This window comes from Alligator sinensis, unplaced genomic scaffold (genome assembly GCF_000455745.1).
Source record: "Alligator sinensis unplaced genomic scaffold, ASM45574v1 scaffold374_1, whole genome shotgun sequence".
NCBI classification, from domain to species: Eukaryota; Metazoa; Chordata; order Crocodylia; family Alligatoridae; genus Alligator; species Alligator sinensis.
The window spans coordinates 1,419,141-1,435,832 of NW_005842383.1; the positions used below are offsets into that span (position 1 = coordinate 1,419,141).

The 16,692-nt window shown below is 44.6% G+C and overlaps 1 protein-coding gene across 1 annotated transcript in view; it reads right to left on the reverse strand.

Moving 5' to 3' along the window:
- Window positions 1-15,662, reverse strand: part of BMPR1A (bone morphogenetic protein receptor type 1A) — a 56,773-nt gene extending 41,111 nt beyond the window's left edge. Inside the window, exon 1 of the mRNA XM_006029515.3 lies at window positions 15,424-15,662. Coding sequence (XP_006029577.1) covers window positions 15,424-15,490 — 67 coding nt within the window. The 5' untranslated portion in view covers window positions 15,491-15,662. The remainder of the gene's footprint in view (window positions 1-15,423) is intronic.
- Between the last annotated feature and the right edge of the window lie 1,030 nt (window positions 15,663-16,692).

The following is a 16,692-nucleotide window of genomic DNA, read 5'->3' on the forward strand; positions in this document are numbered from 1 at the left end:
GGAGCGATCCGGGCCCTTTTTGTGCTCTGCGCAGGCTGTGGCCAGCAGCCCGGGCACACTGGGTCGGAGAAAACAGGCGACACGCTAGAATTAGTCACGGATGCGTAATGGTTGATTTAAAGATTGTTTACTTACACCGAAGATGGTCGCGGTGTAAGCTGGACAGTTTCCCAGGTACAGCTCCGCTTAAATCCTTGTTTGAGGACTCAGACAATATTCGGATCACTCCCACGGAGTTGTCGAGGCTCCGTGGATCCTTTTGCGCGCAGGGAGAGGGGTACGTCGAGGATTGCGAACGGCGACGGGGACAGGCTAGAGGCTGGTCAGACCTCTGTTGCCTGCTTGAAATGCGCTGGGTCCGATAGGCTCCGCAGCACTTAGAGATCTTCACACAGTGTGAAGTCTCCTCCTCCTGGTGTTCGTGGAGTCCTCCAACTTGGGCGGAAACCACTCAAGCCTCTTATACGGCTAGCAAGCCAATCGCTAGCCGCCACGTGTGAATAATTTCACGCAAGCCAATAATGGGGCTCGAATTATCATACAAATGGCAGGAACTCTTTGCAACGAGCATTTCTTAGCTGCAAAGAAGAAATGCACACTGCAAAGAAAGCTACAATTTGGCGGGAAAATAATTCAGTGGTGCCAAAGCACACACAAAAACAAAAATCACACCTTTGGGTTGTGACAATTTCTTTCTGAAACTGTCTTTTTAATTCACATATTGCATGGACAAATGTACAGAAGGGCTTGACAAAGATGTTACTTTATGAATGATTGTAGGTACTTAACACACAGTTTCTTACATGTTAAGTAAAACTGTCTGCAGCCAAATTTAACCGGATTTTAAATCTTGAAGAGTAGCAGTGGTAATTCCTGCCACCCTTAAGGTTTTCAGACCTTTGAGAAATCTTCAGTGTTAAAGTAATTTTCATTTTCACTCAATGTAGATGCCTTGAAATATATATCCATACATAAAATTGCTTTAACAGCCTGTAAACAGGGCTAAGTAACATTGCAAACAGTCTTAGAATTCTCAGACTAAGGCCTCCATGAAAGACCCTATGAGGGGAGGTTGAGAGATCTGGATCTCTTCAGCCTTCACAAGAGACGTGTGAGGGGAGACCTTGTAGCTGCCTATAAGTTTATCAAGGGAGGACAACAGGGAATTGGTGATGCACTATTTACCAGAGCGCCCCAGGGAGTAACTAGGAATAACGGGTGTAAACTAGCGGAGAGTAGATTTAAATTAGACATTAGGAAGAAATTATTTACAGTAAGGGTGGCCAGAATCTGGAATGGGCTTCCAAGAGAGGTAGTACTATCACCTAACTTGGAGATCTTCAAGAGGAGGTGTTTGACAGTCACCTGGCTGGGGTCATCTGATCTTGGTCCTGTTTCCTGCCAGGGGCAGGGGGTCGGACATGATGATCCACTGTGGTTCCTTCCGACTCTACAATCTATGAATCTATGAACTGAGTATCACTTCAGGTTGCTGGAGTGCAAGTAGAGAGAGACACTGGTCATGGTAGAGAATTATGAACAGAGTTACTAGCTCATATGCCTGCTAACTTTATTCCCCAGCAGCTGCCTCGTTGAATGTCCTCTCTGTTTCCTTTCAAACCAAACTACCAACATAACTTCCCCAAATTAGGGAAATGTTTCTCTCATTCCCTGATCTACTTCTGCTGTTTCCAATGCCACAGATCCTCAAAGTGTGAGTTATCAGAGATTTGCCGACATTACACATATTTAATGCTAGAACTGTGGCCATTTCCAAAGGTTGGGTTGGAAGCTCAAGGTAAAATAAGACGTGTGTGTGTGTGTGTGCATGCACATGTGCATGTATGGTACTGTTAGAAGAAACCACATGTAACTCAGTGGAGGGAAGGAGCATATCAAGAAGCAAGCAAGGCTTCTACTAAACTGTACATATTCTTTCTGCCTTCAGGTGCCAGGTGCCAAAAAAATGCCTGTTACTGACTGGTTCATATGGCTCCCTGTCAAATTTACCAAGCACTAACTTTAGAGAAGTAAGAATATTTTTCTAACATTGCATTTCATTCTTTAAAATGTAAAAAAGGTATGCCAGATGAGCCCTTGCACTTTGCGCAGTTACATGTGAAAAGAAACATGCATGAAACTTAATCTTACTGCATTAATCAACATACAGACTTCCATCTTTCCCTCCAGATTAGCACAACATACTGTGTGTATTTTCTTGCTTTAATTATCTGAAAGAAAATACTTGCAGAAAGTTTGCTTGGTTCAGGCAATTCTGAAAAAACACATCCCCCCAAAATAACAAAACATTACAAAAAGACTTACTATCTTTTATATAAATATTCTTTTCATATTATATACAAATCTTTGCTTTTAATCAATCTTGATGTTATTAGTAATAAATATTTGAAATATGTTATTACTCTTAAAGAACTGTGTGTTCTATATAGCCTACTAGGTCTATTTGTACAGTAGGTATCCCTGATTTACTTGGCAAGAGTTCATTTAATCTCGCTCCCTTTTTACTTCTCTTTGCTATGGTCTTTCCCTGCAGTCTGAAAAACAATTTGTAATACTCTGCTGTTGACAGTGCCATAAGCTTTAACTTTTGCATTCAAGAACAAAGGCATAATGAGCAGGCAGCTGTGTTTTGAAGGCTTTGGCATGTGTTCAATTTGTGCCATTCCAACACAGGAATTTTGCGCTGTAGCAGAACTTGGGATGTAAGAGGAGAGGCACATGCTTAATGTGCCTGCCTCAGCATGCAGTACTCAGACTCCACCACTAGAGGGACATGGAGCAGATATTCCAGCACACCTTGGCTCAGTTAATTCCTGAGAACAGTGCAGAGGAAAGCACTGATTACCTGCCTGGCTGACACTGTTCCTAACTCATGGGGGAAGCTGAGGCTCCTGGAGCTGGACGGCTCTGGGGCTCCAGGGGCTGTAGGGCTTTGGAGCAGGGGGAAGGGAACTGAAACTCAGGGGGTCAGATGGTGGTGGCAAGGCATTACCTTGCTCATTCCCCGGGTACCCCAGTAGAATCTTACCATCCATGTGCAATGGGCCAGTTCACAACTCACTGAGACAATTACAGGTTAATTTTTGCTTCCAGAGCAGGCAGCAGTGCAATATAGAATGGTAGAGAAAAATGGTATCTCCTTGGAGTAGGCATTGGTCTGATGTTCTGTCAAAGATACCACTCTCCAGAGATAAACCTCAACTGACAGGGAAACATTCTGCAACTCCTTTCTCATGCTTGCAACATCGCACAAGGCTTGAATACTTCTGCTCACACTTTGGGATGTCATCAAACTATTTGGAACATTAGAAATTGAACTTTCTTCCTCCAACCTTTGTAGAACTACCAAGCAACAGGTTTAAATGACAGCAAAGTAAATTTAGATTATATCTCAGGGGAAAAAAAAACTTTCTAACTAAGAACAGCAGGACAATGGAACCTCCTTCACTGGAAGTTTTCAAGAGGCTTTGAATAGGTTAGTTATTAGTAAACATGCATCTTGCAGGGGCCTAGATCAGAGAACCTGCATACTCCCTTCCAAAACCTATGTTTCTATGATTTCCTAAATAAAACTTTTAAAAGAAGTTTGTTGTTAAATGGTAGAAGACTTACTTTTTGAAGTCCCCTACCTTTATGATCTGCCAAGCTAGAAACACTTGGACTGCATCCTCCTTGGGAAGTTCATAGTTTCATAGTAGCTAGGCTCAGGAGGGACCTGATCAGATCGTCTAGCCTGACTCCCTGCCACAGGCAGGAATGAATGCTGGGTTCACAAAACCCCAGACAGGTGATCATCTAACCTCTTTTTGAATTTGCCCAAGGTAGAGGAGAGGACCACTTCCCTGGGAAGTTGGTTCCAGATTCTGGCCACCCTAACTGTCAAATATTGCCTCCTGATTTCTAACCTAAACCTATTTTTCATCAGCTTATTACCATTGTTCCTTGTCACCCCAGGTGGTGCTGGGGAGAAAAGGGCTCTGCCTATTTGCTGATGATCTCCCCTGATGAGTTTGTAGGCAGCCACCAGGTCCCCCCTTAGCCTCCTCTTGCCAAGGCTGAATAGGTTCAGGTCCTTCAGTCTCTCCTCATAGGTCCTGTCCTGCTGCCCTCTCACCAAGCGGGTGGCCCTCCTCTGAACTCTCTCCAGGCTGACCACATCCTTTTTAAAGTGTGGCACCCAGTACTGGATGCAGTACTCCAACTATGGCCTGACCAAAGTCGCATAGAGAGGGAGTATCACCTCTGTGGACAGGCTTGAGACGCATCTTTGGATGCATGACAAGGTATGGCTGGCCTTGCTGGCTGCGGTCTGGCATTGGCAGTTCATGTTCATCTTGGAGTCAACAATGACTCCAAGATCCCTTTCTGCCTCTGTGCTTTCAAGAAGGGAACTCCCCAGCCTGTATGTATGCTGTGGATTCCTTCTCCCAAGGTGCAGCACCCTGCATTTGTCTAACTTGGACAGTGTGCTTTCCACCCCCTTGTCCAAGTTGCTGATGAAGATGTTAAACAGTGCGGGCCCGAGGACCGAGCCCTGGGGGACCCCAGTTCACATCTCACCAGGTTGAGTACGACCCGTCCGCCACTACTCTCTGGGTGCGCCCCATCAGCCAATTTTTTGCCAACTGCGTAGGCATCAATGCCACAGTCGCCTAATTTATTGATGAGAATGTGGTGAGAGACAGTGTCAAAGGCTTTCTTAAAGTCTGGAAACACTACGGCCATGGCGACACCATCTTCCAAGGATTTAGTTACTTGGTCATAAAAGGCAATCAGGTTGGTCAGGCAGGACCTGCCTTTGATGAACCCATGCTGATTGCCCCTGAGCATGATCTCTCCTGCTGGGCCCCCACAGACGTGCTCCTTGATGATTCTCTCCAAGATCTTCCAGAGCATCGAGGTGAGGCTTACAGGCCTATAGTTACATGGGTCCTCCTTCCTCCCTTTCTTAAAAATTGGGACCACATTAGCTAGTTTCTAATCCTTCAGCACCTGGCCAGATGACCACAAATGCTCATACAGCCGGGCCAAGGGCTCCACGATGACCCCTGCCAGCTCCCTCAACACCCTTGGGTGGAGGACATCTGGACCTGCAGATTTAAAAATGTCCAGCCCTTCCAGAAGATCCCTAACTACATCTGCACTGACCGAAGGCCTGACAGAGCTATCCCCGAGATTGTCCCTACCTCTGGTAGGAGGGATGTCCTGGTCCCTGTTCAAGAAAACAGGCTAATAAACTGTGAAAAATATCAGCTCTCTCAGCTGGCGTAGCCACAAGATTACCATTTGAGTCTTGCAGGGCCCCCTACATTACCTGGTGCCCTCTTCTTGCTCCCAATGTACTTGAAAAAGGACTTTTTGTTGTCCTTAATCCTGGACACTAGCCTGAGTTCCATCTCTGCCTTGGCCTTCCTAATAGCCCTCCTACACTCCTGGGCAGAGGAGGAGTACTCCTCCTTGGTGATAGCTCCTCCCTTCCACTGGCTGTACACCACCCTTTTAATCCTCAGACATTTCTGAATGCCTTTGCTGAGCCAAGGGGTTTCTGAGCACTCTTACCCTCCTTGCTTCTCTCAGGGACTGTTACCCTTCGGGCCTGGAGGATCGTCCCCTTAAGGTATGACCATCCCCCATGGACTCCCATCTCCTCTGCCTTCTGGGCCCTCAGTGCCTCCCCCACTAATCTCTGAAGCTCATTGAAGTTGGCCCTTCTGAAGTCAAGGGCTTTAGTCTTGCTGTAAGCCCCTGACACCCGGTGCTGGATACTGAATTCCAGCAGGTGATGATCGCTATTGCCCAGGTGGTCAAGGACCTGCAGTCCCCTCACCAGGTCATCCCCAGTGGCCAGGACCAGGTCCAGCAAGGCATTACCCCTAGTGGGGCTGTGCACCTGCTGGATAAGGTGAAGGTCCTGTAAAACAGCCAGGAACCTATGCAAGCGGTCAGACCTGGCTGTCTGCTCCTCCCAGCAAGTGTCTGGGTAGTTTAGGTCACCCATGACAATAACATCCCTTGACCTAACCGCCTCCATAAGCTGATCGGAGAAGTCCTGGTCCAGCTCTTCCCCCTGGTTGAGTGGTCTTTGCTATGGTTTCTTTCCCTGCAAAGTTAGCCAAAGTGTGAACTTTGCTGTAAGGGCAAAAGACAGGGTAGATTTGCATCATATAGACCTACTAAATCAAATATTCGTAAGCATCAGCTTGTTTTTATTAGGTGTTATCAAGGGACTGATTTAGTCAGTCTGTAAAATGCAAATTTACCCTTCCTTCTGCCTGATTTCACACTAACACTAATTACCTCTCTCTGCTGTAAAGCCATACTAACCCATATTACTGTCTCCCTATGAAATTGGCAGAAGGCAGGGTGGGGTGGCACCTCTGAGACCATCTTGTTCATAAATTTATAAGCGTAGGTTTTGTAGGTGACTGCCTAGTTTGTCAGATGCTGTATGAATGGACTTGCAGAGAGCAGGTATACTAAACAGAAAGGAATAAAGTAACTTAAATAAAAAGGATATGGAAAGGGGGAGGGACACTGCTAAGAAAAGCAAAGGTAGGTTTAAGGATCAAAGAAATAAACAAAGCAGTTAACCCAGAGGGACATAATGGCTATAAAACAGGGGTGAACAAAATCCAGCTTGCAGGCCTGGCCCATGTGCCATCCAGCCTGAGGCACATCCTGCTGCTCCTGGGCATGCAGCAGGGCTGGGGCAGCTGTGAAGCCGGATTCCATTTCCCAGCAGCCCCAGTGCCAGCCCCAGGCCCCAGGAAGACTGGCCAGGATCCACATGGGCAGGGCCCAAGCCCTGGGCTAAGCACATGGTGCAGGTGGTCAGGAAAAAACTGCTGTGGGGGTGGGGGGCAGGGAGGAAAGTGTGCATGCTGACCTGGCTTGCAACAACTCCCTGTGTGGCCTGCAGACTCAAATAATTGCCCACCCCTGCTATAAAAGTGAATTCAGGTAATGTAGTAAAAAAACAGTGGCATATGGGAATAGAAGAGAGACAGCACCCAGAAACTCCCTCTGTGATAGTACCAATGCCAGAGACAATGGAGCTTCCTGGGTTGCTAGGTTTGTGGATCTTGGGTAATAAATAACAGGTGCCTAGCCTTGGTTCCTGGAGGGTGGGATCATAAATTCTCTTCTGTTTTCCAGAGGTAGTGTTTTAAGAGGTTCTGTAGTTCCCTCTTATATTGGTCAAGTTCCCTCTGGTATTGTTCATAAGATCCAAAGTCAAATGCTGTGCTGGAAAGTTGTCTCTCCGCTTCCTGCATGCATGCTTTTTTGTCCATGCTAACTTCCTCCCTTCTCCCACATCACCCTGCTGTGTGATAATAATATACTGGAGCATATCCTAAAGAAAGCTATTTGCAAGCATCTGGAGGAAAGGCTGATCCCAAGCAGCCAATATGGATTTACAAAGAACAAATCGTGTTAAACAAATTTGATCTCCTTTGATAGATGGATGGATAAAGGGGATGCTGTGGATACAGTGTATCTGGACTTCAACAAGGCTTCCGGCAATGTCCCGCACAACCTTCTCATAAATTGGAGAAATATGGGGTAGACAAAATTACTATACAGTGGATAGACAACTGGCTCAATAGCTGCAAGAAACATGTAATTACTAATAGATCAATGTCAGAATGGCAGGAGGTTTCAAGTGGAGTCCCACAGGGGTCTGTCCTAAGTTCAGTGCTGTTCATCATATTTATTAATGATCTGAATGTTGGCACAGCATTTTTATCCCTCTCTGTTGGACTCTTTCCAATCTATCCACATCCTTCTTCAAGTGTCAGGTCTAAAACTGGACACAGTATGCCAGGTGAGGCCTCACCAGTGCTGAATACAGCAGAAGAATCACCTCCCTCAATCTGCAAGGGATACTCCTTTTAATAAAACCTGGTATGCTGTTGGCTTTGTTTGCAACAAGAACAGACAGTTGACAGTCTACTATAATGCTATAATACTATAATGCCCAGGTCCTTTTCTGCAGTACTGTAGTCAAGCCAGTTATTCCTCAGTCTGCATTTGTGCATGTGCTTATATGCTGTCCAGCTCACTTTCATCTGGTTGACTGCAAATCATTTTTCCAGTTGTTTCTGGATCCTAGCCCTACCCTCCAGAGTGTCTGCAACTCTACCCAACTTGGTGTTCTGCAAATTTGCTAAGTATGCACTCAATTCCATTTTACAAATTATAACTGAAGATGCTGAACAATACCAGACTGAAGACAGACTCTTGGGTAACCCCATTTGATACTCCTCGCAACTACACATTGAGCCACTGAGGACTATTTGGCAAGTACAATAATCAACCAGTTATATATCTACCTTGAAGTATTTTCATCTAGTCTGTATTTCCTTAGCCTATTACCGACACTGTTGTGGAAGACAGTGTCAAAAGTCTTGATAAATTCAAGGTGCATCACATCCACTGCTTCCCCCCACAATCAACAGACCTTGTCACCTTGTCATAAAAGGAAATCAGGTTGATCAGACATGACTTGCTTTTGCAGAATCCTGGCTGGCTCTTCCTCTCCACCTTGGTCTCCTTCAGGTACTTCCCAAATGATTTCCTGGGGACCTGCTCCATTATCTTTCCAGGTATCAATGTCAAGCTGACTGATCTGTAATTCTCCAAATCCTCCTTCTTCCCTTTTTAAAGATGGGCACTATAGTTGTCCTTTTCCAGTCATCTGGGTCGTCACCTGACCTCCACGAATTCTTAAAAAGAACCAATTCTTTCAATGCACTAGGGTGCATCCCATCTTTCCCTGCCAACTTGAAAGCATCTAGCTTCTCTAAGTAACCTCTAACTCATTCTTCTATTAATCCTGGAGTGTTTGTACATGTGACAAAATTGGCCACTAAAGTGGCTTAACTGCTCTTTTGCATTGCTTTAATGGCGTCAATATTTACACCTGCAGAAGTGTATTTCAATTTAATTTCATCACAACGTACACGTGCAACGGGGTATTTCACTTTAAATGACCTTGTTACATAGCAAGGTAAAACCCATCCGATGTATTTTAGTTTGCTACCTAACAAATCGTGACAGTGCACGGGGCGCTAGAAGCCCAGACGTTTTTGGGGAAGCTCGGGCTTGGTGGGCTTCGAGCACCCCGTGCACCATCCCCACCGCGTTCTCCCCTTGCCAGCACACCCATCCGCCCTTCTGCCACCTTGCTGCACTACCCCAGTGGCAACCCAGCCTGTTCCCGGCTGGTCCCAGGTGGCAGGAAGGCAGCAGGAACAGTGCACAGGGTGCTGGAGCCTACCTGCCTCTCCTGTGGCCAGGGGGCAAGCTGCCAATAAGCTGAGCGGCCCCTGAGCTGCCCGGGACCCTGAACCTCCACAGTGGTGGCGCCCCACAGGCGGCACCCACCTGGGCAGTCCTGGGGGGGCACTGCTGGAGGAGGGAAGGACAGGGGCCCCCTGCAGCTCAGGGACCACTCGGCCTGCTGGCAACTCACCCCCTAGGCAGGGGAAATTCAGGTAGGCTCTGGAAAAAGAAAAAGGATTGGGCCCCTCAGTGCTTTTTTTTTTCTCCTGGAGCCTTCCTCCATCTCCTGCAGCTGGGGGATGACCTGCCAGCGGGCCAAGCAGTCACTGAGCTGTGGGGGGCCCTAGTTATTCCCTCCACAGCAGCAGCACCCCCTGGAACCACCCAGGTGGGCTGCTAATGGGCAGGTGCTGCCCAGGGGGTGCTGCCACCATGGAGGGAAGGAGCAGGGCCCCCAGCAGCTCAGGGCCTGCTGGCAGCTTGCACCCAGTGGCGGGAAAGATGAGCAGGCTTGGAGGGCGGGGAGGAGGGAATAAAATAAAATAAAGGATCAGGCCCCTCACTACTTTTTTTTTCCCCCCTGTGGAGCCTGCCTGCAGTAGCGGGGTGGGAAGAGAGGGTGGGGGCATCACTGTGATGTGACGGAAGCCCCTTAATTGAAATGGTGGTTTTTTAATCGACACAATAAAAAACCCACCAGTTAAAATCCCACCGTTTCAATTTAGGGAGGACTAAACCTCCTTTCACATGTACAAGCACCCCAGGCTGTTGGTCTCATGCGCAGGTCCAGAGTAAAGCTGTGACCCTCAGGCACAGTCCTTCTTCCTGTGCTGTGTAGAGGTCAGGTCTACTGTGGGTTGACACTCAACATTTTTAAGTCGTGGAAATATTCTCTAGGCCTACTTCATCAGATGCTATAAATGGACTTTCAGTCTAAGACTATCACCTACAAAAGCTTATGCCTGTCTGAATAAATTAGTCTCTAAGGTGCCACCCTGCTGTGTCTTCTGCCTGACTTCAGACTAACCTGGCTAACTACCTCTCTGTACTGCTATAAATCTGGGAATATTCCAGGTTGTTTGTGCTAAGGCACACTAGGATTTTTTCCCAGCCAACTGTGGGAAAACTTTTCAAAATTTTCCTCAGGATGAATTATTAAAAGGCACTGAAGAACCATCAGTAGTTAAATGATATATTCTGAATCCTGACCATTTTAGCCTGCATCCCACTAGGCAAGACAGTTATAACGTAAGTGAGCAGTTAACAAGATAAATGTTATTCTCTTTGTTATAATAAAGCAGTTAGTTTTAAATGCGAAGCATGCTTTGGTAAAATTTTCTCCCTTATGTATTCTATGAAGTGAGAGGTTTTTTAAAACTAAAAACATTTTTAAATGCTGCTTTTATTTTAAAATTGATTCTAATTTCCATCCAAAATTTTGAAAGCACACAAAAATATATGTAGAAAAGGGGAGAGGGAGAGGGAGAGAGACTTCATTCTCTTTTTTATTCCCTTATTAAAAATTATATTCCTGTGTACAAATATCTTGGGGGTGGATGATTTGTTTTCCTGGCCTGTTATAACCATATGAATCTGAATGAGAAAATATAACAGTCTTTGCTAAAATCTCTTGTATGCCTACACACCATGAACTAGGATTTCATTTCTGTGATGGCAAGAACTGTTCTAAGCCATACAGGAAACAGTTAATATGCATATAAGGATGTCTGCTCCTAACAATCACATCAACAACTTCCTATCTGAGGTTTCTAGGCTTTAAATCTACTCTGACTAAATGAACTAAAATCAAATCTGGAACTGTAAGTTGAAATGTACAGCAGTAGAATTTGTATGATAGTTTTTAAACTGTCCCAAACATCTGCAATTATATTTGATTTAAAAAAAAATATTTTAAAAAAAAAGCAAAGCTGGTTTAATAGGATTTACTGAAAGCCACTAGAAAAAACAGTAAAGTATGAGAACAAGAGCAATTTACTGCAAGGTAAGTTGGGGTGGGAACTTGATACAGACCAGCTGGTGCATTAAGCTCTTATCCCACAAGGGATTCAGCCCAGCTCCTGGCTACAGGGAAGCTCACTGTGCAGGCTTCACTTCCCCGCCCAGGCCGGGAGCTAGGCTGATTACCTGGCCATGCCTCCTCCTTGGATCCTGGGCTGGCTGAGGAGGGAGTGGGGGGAGAAATGGCCCCCAATGAGGGCTCCCCCCTGCACCTGGCACAGCCCAGCTGGGAGTCCAGAGTTGGGCAGCAGGTCCATTCCCACCCCTACTACCTCCTCAGCCAGCCTGCTGGCCAACGAGGGGGCATGGCCAGGTGAGCAGCTCAGTTCATGGCTCCAGGTATGGAGGGAAAAGGAGAAATGCCCCACTGAGGTTTCCCCCTTCCCCTGACACTGGTGAGACCCCAGCTGGGAGTCCAGTGCCAGGTAGAGTGGAGGGTTTCTACCCAGACTGAGGAGGGGGCATGGTTAGGGGGACTGGCTCTGGGGAGAGAAGAAGAAGCAGGGAGAGAGGAAGAAGCACTTTGCTGGGGGCTTCTCCCCCTTCTCCCTGTGTGTGGGAGACCCTGGCTGGGGGTTCTGTGTGTGTGTATGTGTGTGTTTGGGGGGGAGGGGGGGGATTTCCCCCCAGGCAACCTCTTCAGCTGGACTGGACTGAGGAGGCAGAGTGGGGTTAGGGGCACCAGCTCTGGGCACAGGGAGAGGAGGGGAAAACACTCACTGGGGGCTTCCCTCCTCCCCCCTTCCCCCGTGCTGGAGACACCCCAGCTGGGGGTTCAGTGAGGGGGGGGGACCCCCCCATGCCCCCTCCTCAGCTGACTGGTGGATAATGAGGAGGTGTGGCTGGGAATATCACCCATCTCCTGGCTCTTTGCACTGCCCAGCAGGCTGGGAGGTGCATTCTACCACCCCTGGCTCCAGGCATGGGCCACTGCAGGGGTCTGGCTGCCTTTCCCTTTTGAAAAGCGAACATCAGTTCACTTTCTTATTGGCACAATCTAAGAAGTTTACAGAAACCTGCAAGGGCTGAATCAATTGAGGTGGTCCAGTCATCCACCCAGGCAATCTTCAAAAAGCATCTTGATGCTCATCTTGCTGAAGTCATCTGATCCCAGCAGACTTTCCTGCACAAGTTGGGGGGGGAGGGGGGGAGCAGACCCAATGATCTGTAAAGTTCCTTCTAGCCCCTAACAACTATGAAATTATGAATTCAACCTCAGGCTTTTTGACTGTCTGTACATAGCCATATAGTGCCATACTTGCATTGGATCATACTTTTTCCGTAACTCAACTCCTGTACAATTTGAAAGTGTTTTCAGATAATGAGAAGGTGGTTGCATGAATTTTATCCACAGCTGTCACTATGGTCAATTACTTTGTTGTATTACTTTCAGAATCTGTTAGATTTTAACATTTGGGCTGGTTTCTTGTTAAGAGACACAAATAAACTCCTGTCTTTTCTTGCCATTACTACTTCATCTGGCACACTTCTAGTCCCTGACCAAACATGCCTAAAACAAAAAAAGTAATGGTTAAAGCAAGACAAGTTATCCTATTTGCTTCTTTTTATTATGCTGAGGGGCAGTTCTTACAAAATTCCAAAAAGGGGGCTTTAACCACAGGATTCTGAATAGACTGCGTTTTTACTGTACTTTTCATTAAGGTGTGGTTCATCTTTTTCATAATATAAGACTATATTCTTATATTAAGGCTACATATTCTTATGTAAGGCTACAAAGTGCAACAAGGATGCACAATACAGGGCCAGTGATATCCTATCTTCCTTGAAGGCTAAGGAATGGGAGAGAGATAATGTCATAGTTTTGTTAATGCATAAGCAATTCTTAGGAGGGCTATCATGGGAATATGTTGACTCTACCTTTCTTAGTACTCTTTAAAAAAAAAAGAAAGAAAAGTATTGCCTCTTTGTTAAGCCTAGCACAGATTCTTACTATCTGAAGCTGATGATAGTGTGACTACGCATTTATGGACCTAAAGAATCATTATATGCTGAACATACTGCTACTTTACTCTGAGCTCATCTTCATCTCACAGAGCTGTCCAAACAATCTTCACACCATTCGTCTTTCATTTCCCAAATCCACCAGGGCACAATTCTGCAACATGCTGCCAAAGCTGCTGTCCTCCACTGCTACAGTCATCCCCATTTTGCACTTTGAAAATGTAACAGTTTGTTATAATCGAATACAGTTTCTCTTTCAAGTGACAAACCTTATAGCAGCAGGGCACTGGCAGCCATTATCCCCATTTTTTTCTGGGGCAAATTATGGCTCCTATAGACTTGCAGTAAGGCTGCTTTGATGTGCTGTAAATCCAGCGTGTCAGAGCAGACTCAATTAACTGGGTCTGCTGGAGTGTGGAAATTGACATGCTCCAGCAGCTTCCAGTATCATGTGTATCAGTGCCCCATGCTGAAAAATGGTGGTGAGGGGCTTAAAACTAAAACTTGTTCAATGAGCTTTAGTTCAAAGCATCCCACTGCCATTTTTCAGTGCAGGAACCCTAATATCCACTGTGCCTGGGCACTTTTAATTAGTGCAACTGACTAATGAAAGTGTCTCCCTCGACTGCCCCCACCTCCCAGAGCATGTCTATAAATGCCCTTAGGGTGTCATATTTGTATGTTTTATTTGGGGTCATGTTGTATGAAGAAAATATGGTAATAAATACTGCTATGCTAAACTGCAACTTGCAAGCTTCATCAAGTCTGTAGAAAGTTACAGGCTCTGAAGCACCGAGAATGACCAGTCACAGGAGGGGCTCTCCTACAGAGACATAGCAGGGTGACTGCACCTTGGGCAGCAACAGTGCATTAGGTAGTGGATGTTATAGCTGTGCCTCCCTCCTAACCATCCCACCTGCTACATGCATAGTCAAGGCTTCTGCCCCAGTTACTACCCCACCCCACACCCAAATTAATGTACTGCTCTCTTGGGACATTTATACACATGCTCCAGGAGGTGGGGGGGTGGGGGGTATGCTTTAATTAGAGCTGCTCCATGAGCCACTCTAATTAAAGCACCTGGAGCATCATGTGTATCATTGTTTCCACGCTGAAAAATGGTGGCGGGGGTGCTTTAACTAAAGATCATAGAATAAGCTTTAAAGCACCCCCAGTGCCATTTTTCAGCACGGATGCTGATACACTGGAGTCTGCTGGAGCACAGTAATTTCCACACTATAGCAGACTCAATTAAGAGAGTCTGCTCCAACACACTGTAATTGGAGTGTGCAATTACAGTGCGTCGGAGCAGCCTCAATGTACATGTATAGGCACCCATAGTTCCCATTCCTTTATGCCAGAGAGCCTTATGGCAAAAAACAGTAAGATTCTGTTTTTGCTTCTTGAAACATTTGGAAAACTCTGGGTGCTAATGTGGAGAGACTTGGGAGAGAACTACATTCAAAAGTAAAACATTCATGTACTACTTTAACAAACTTGGCAAACAACTATTGATTTATGTCCAGAATATGAATGACAGTTTAATTACCATCTGCAAATCTGCGTCTCTGAACTGTGAAGGTGACTAATCATTTGTCCACAATGATATCTATACATACTCATGACAGGAGATCCAGAGAAAAAGCAACAGTTATTTGCAATGTGAATAAGATGACAGTATAATTGATAAAGACTTTAATTATTTAGCTTTAATAATTTTTTCATATGTGTATCACAGAGGAGGACAGACTGATTTAATGTTAAGTTTAAACAAATCAATCGATCATGTCTTTATTTCCCATCTTACTTTAAAGTTTTGGTTTTTGTTATCAAGTGCAGTATTTTTCTCTAAATACATTTCTTATTGCATATGTGTTAAATCTGATTTAACTACTTTAACCTAACATGCAAAGATACACATTTTTTCTGTTAAAAGCCCTTTATATTTTCTAGACAAGTAAAAAGATAAAAGCACTTCAGCCACCTGAACTTTTTCCCTGTAAGAGCTTGGGATTGTACAATAAGATGTGTAAACAGAACTAGTTTCATAAATCTAAGGGAACAAAAAGGAACTCCATTACAATTATTAAAAAACCAAAATAAACCATGAGATTATTTTACTAAATATACACTTACCTTGAACCTGAAAAACAATGAGCAGATAGGCTCCTAGTAATCTGACATAAGCCTTCAGGCGAGTCATTGTTCACTTTGAAACCTTCCTGTGTACTGTCACCTGTAGCAACTGGCCCTGCTGCTTGTCAAATTTTAAGGTTGATTGGTTCAGGGAAGTCTCATATAAGCTTTAGTAGCTAAATGATTTGGTAGCTAATGATGATTTAATAATTATTCCAACTTGCCTCCTGAAAGATATAATGAAAGTAAGATGTTAAGTAGCTACTTAAAATTCTTCCACATTTGAAAGAAGGGAAAAAAGCAGAATATTTTAAATGGATCAAATGTAACTGCCCTACTGCAAATTAACTACATACATTTATTGGAAACAAAAATCACTGAGATTAAGCCACTTTACAGAATACTGTAATTATACTGAAGCCACAATTTCAGTATGAATACTCACAACAAGATATTTTTGAGTGCACCTTAGGATCAAAATCATGTTTAGAATTTTTACCAAGATCATAAGATATAATGCTACACCCTACTTTGCAAACATCGTCTTAGGAATATGTGTTGTTTTACCACTGAAGAGATTCAATCCATTTAAAAACTGTTAGCCTCTATACTCTTAGCAATGTATTACTACTATATTACTAAAAAATGGTTACTAGTAAGTGAGTTCTTTAGTTATGCCTCTTATGTAACAGAAACATTCCATTCAGATACCACACTTTAGAAAATGCTTGTAGAATAGCAAACACCTAAATTAAAATAATACTGCATGGAAATCTAATTAATTACTTAGTTTTTTACCATTACAACCACTTAAGATGTGTGAGCTGTACAAAACTATTAAAGTTATTTTTAAAAATGTAGCTGATCTCATTTTACATTCAGGCTCCAAGAAATCAGATAGAGAAGACAGTGGAACCTCTCCCTCTCTTCTCCCACTATAACCTATTCATGTTTTTTATGAGTCAGTAGGGTCAAGCATTTGCTGAAAAAGATAATGTATTCCAGCAGACAGCAATGCAATAAATTATTAATAATCACTTTTGCACCATCTCAGAACATTAATTTCTTCTTGGATTCTCATTTGGGCAGACAATAAACCACCACTGAGAAATCAGGCCAACTCATGGGAATGCAACCGACTACAAAGTTAAACTATTTATCTGCTTATTCACTAAATGAAAAAACAGATAAGACAGTTAAACTAAAAAATTCACCATTCCAGGCCCGTAGCTGGCAGATATTCTACTTGCTTTAAGTTGAATTGTTTTG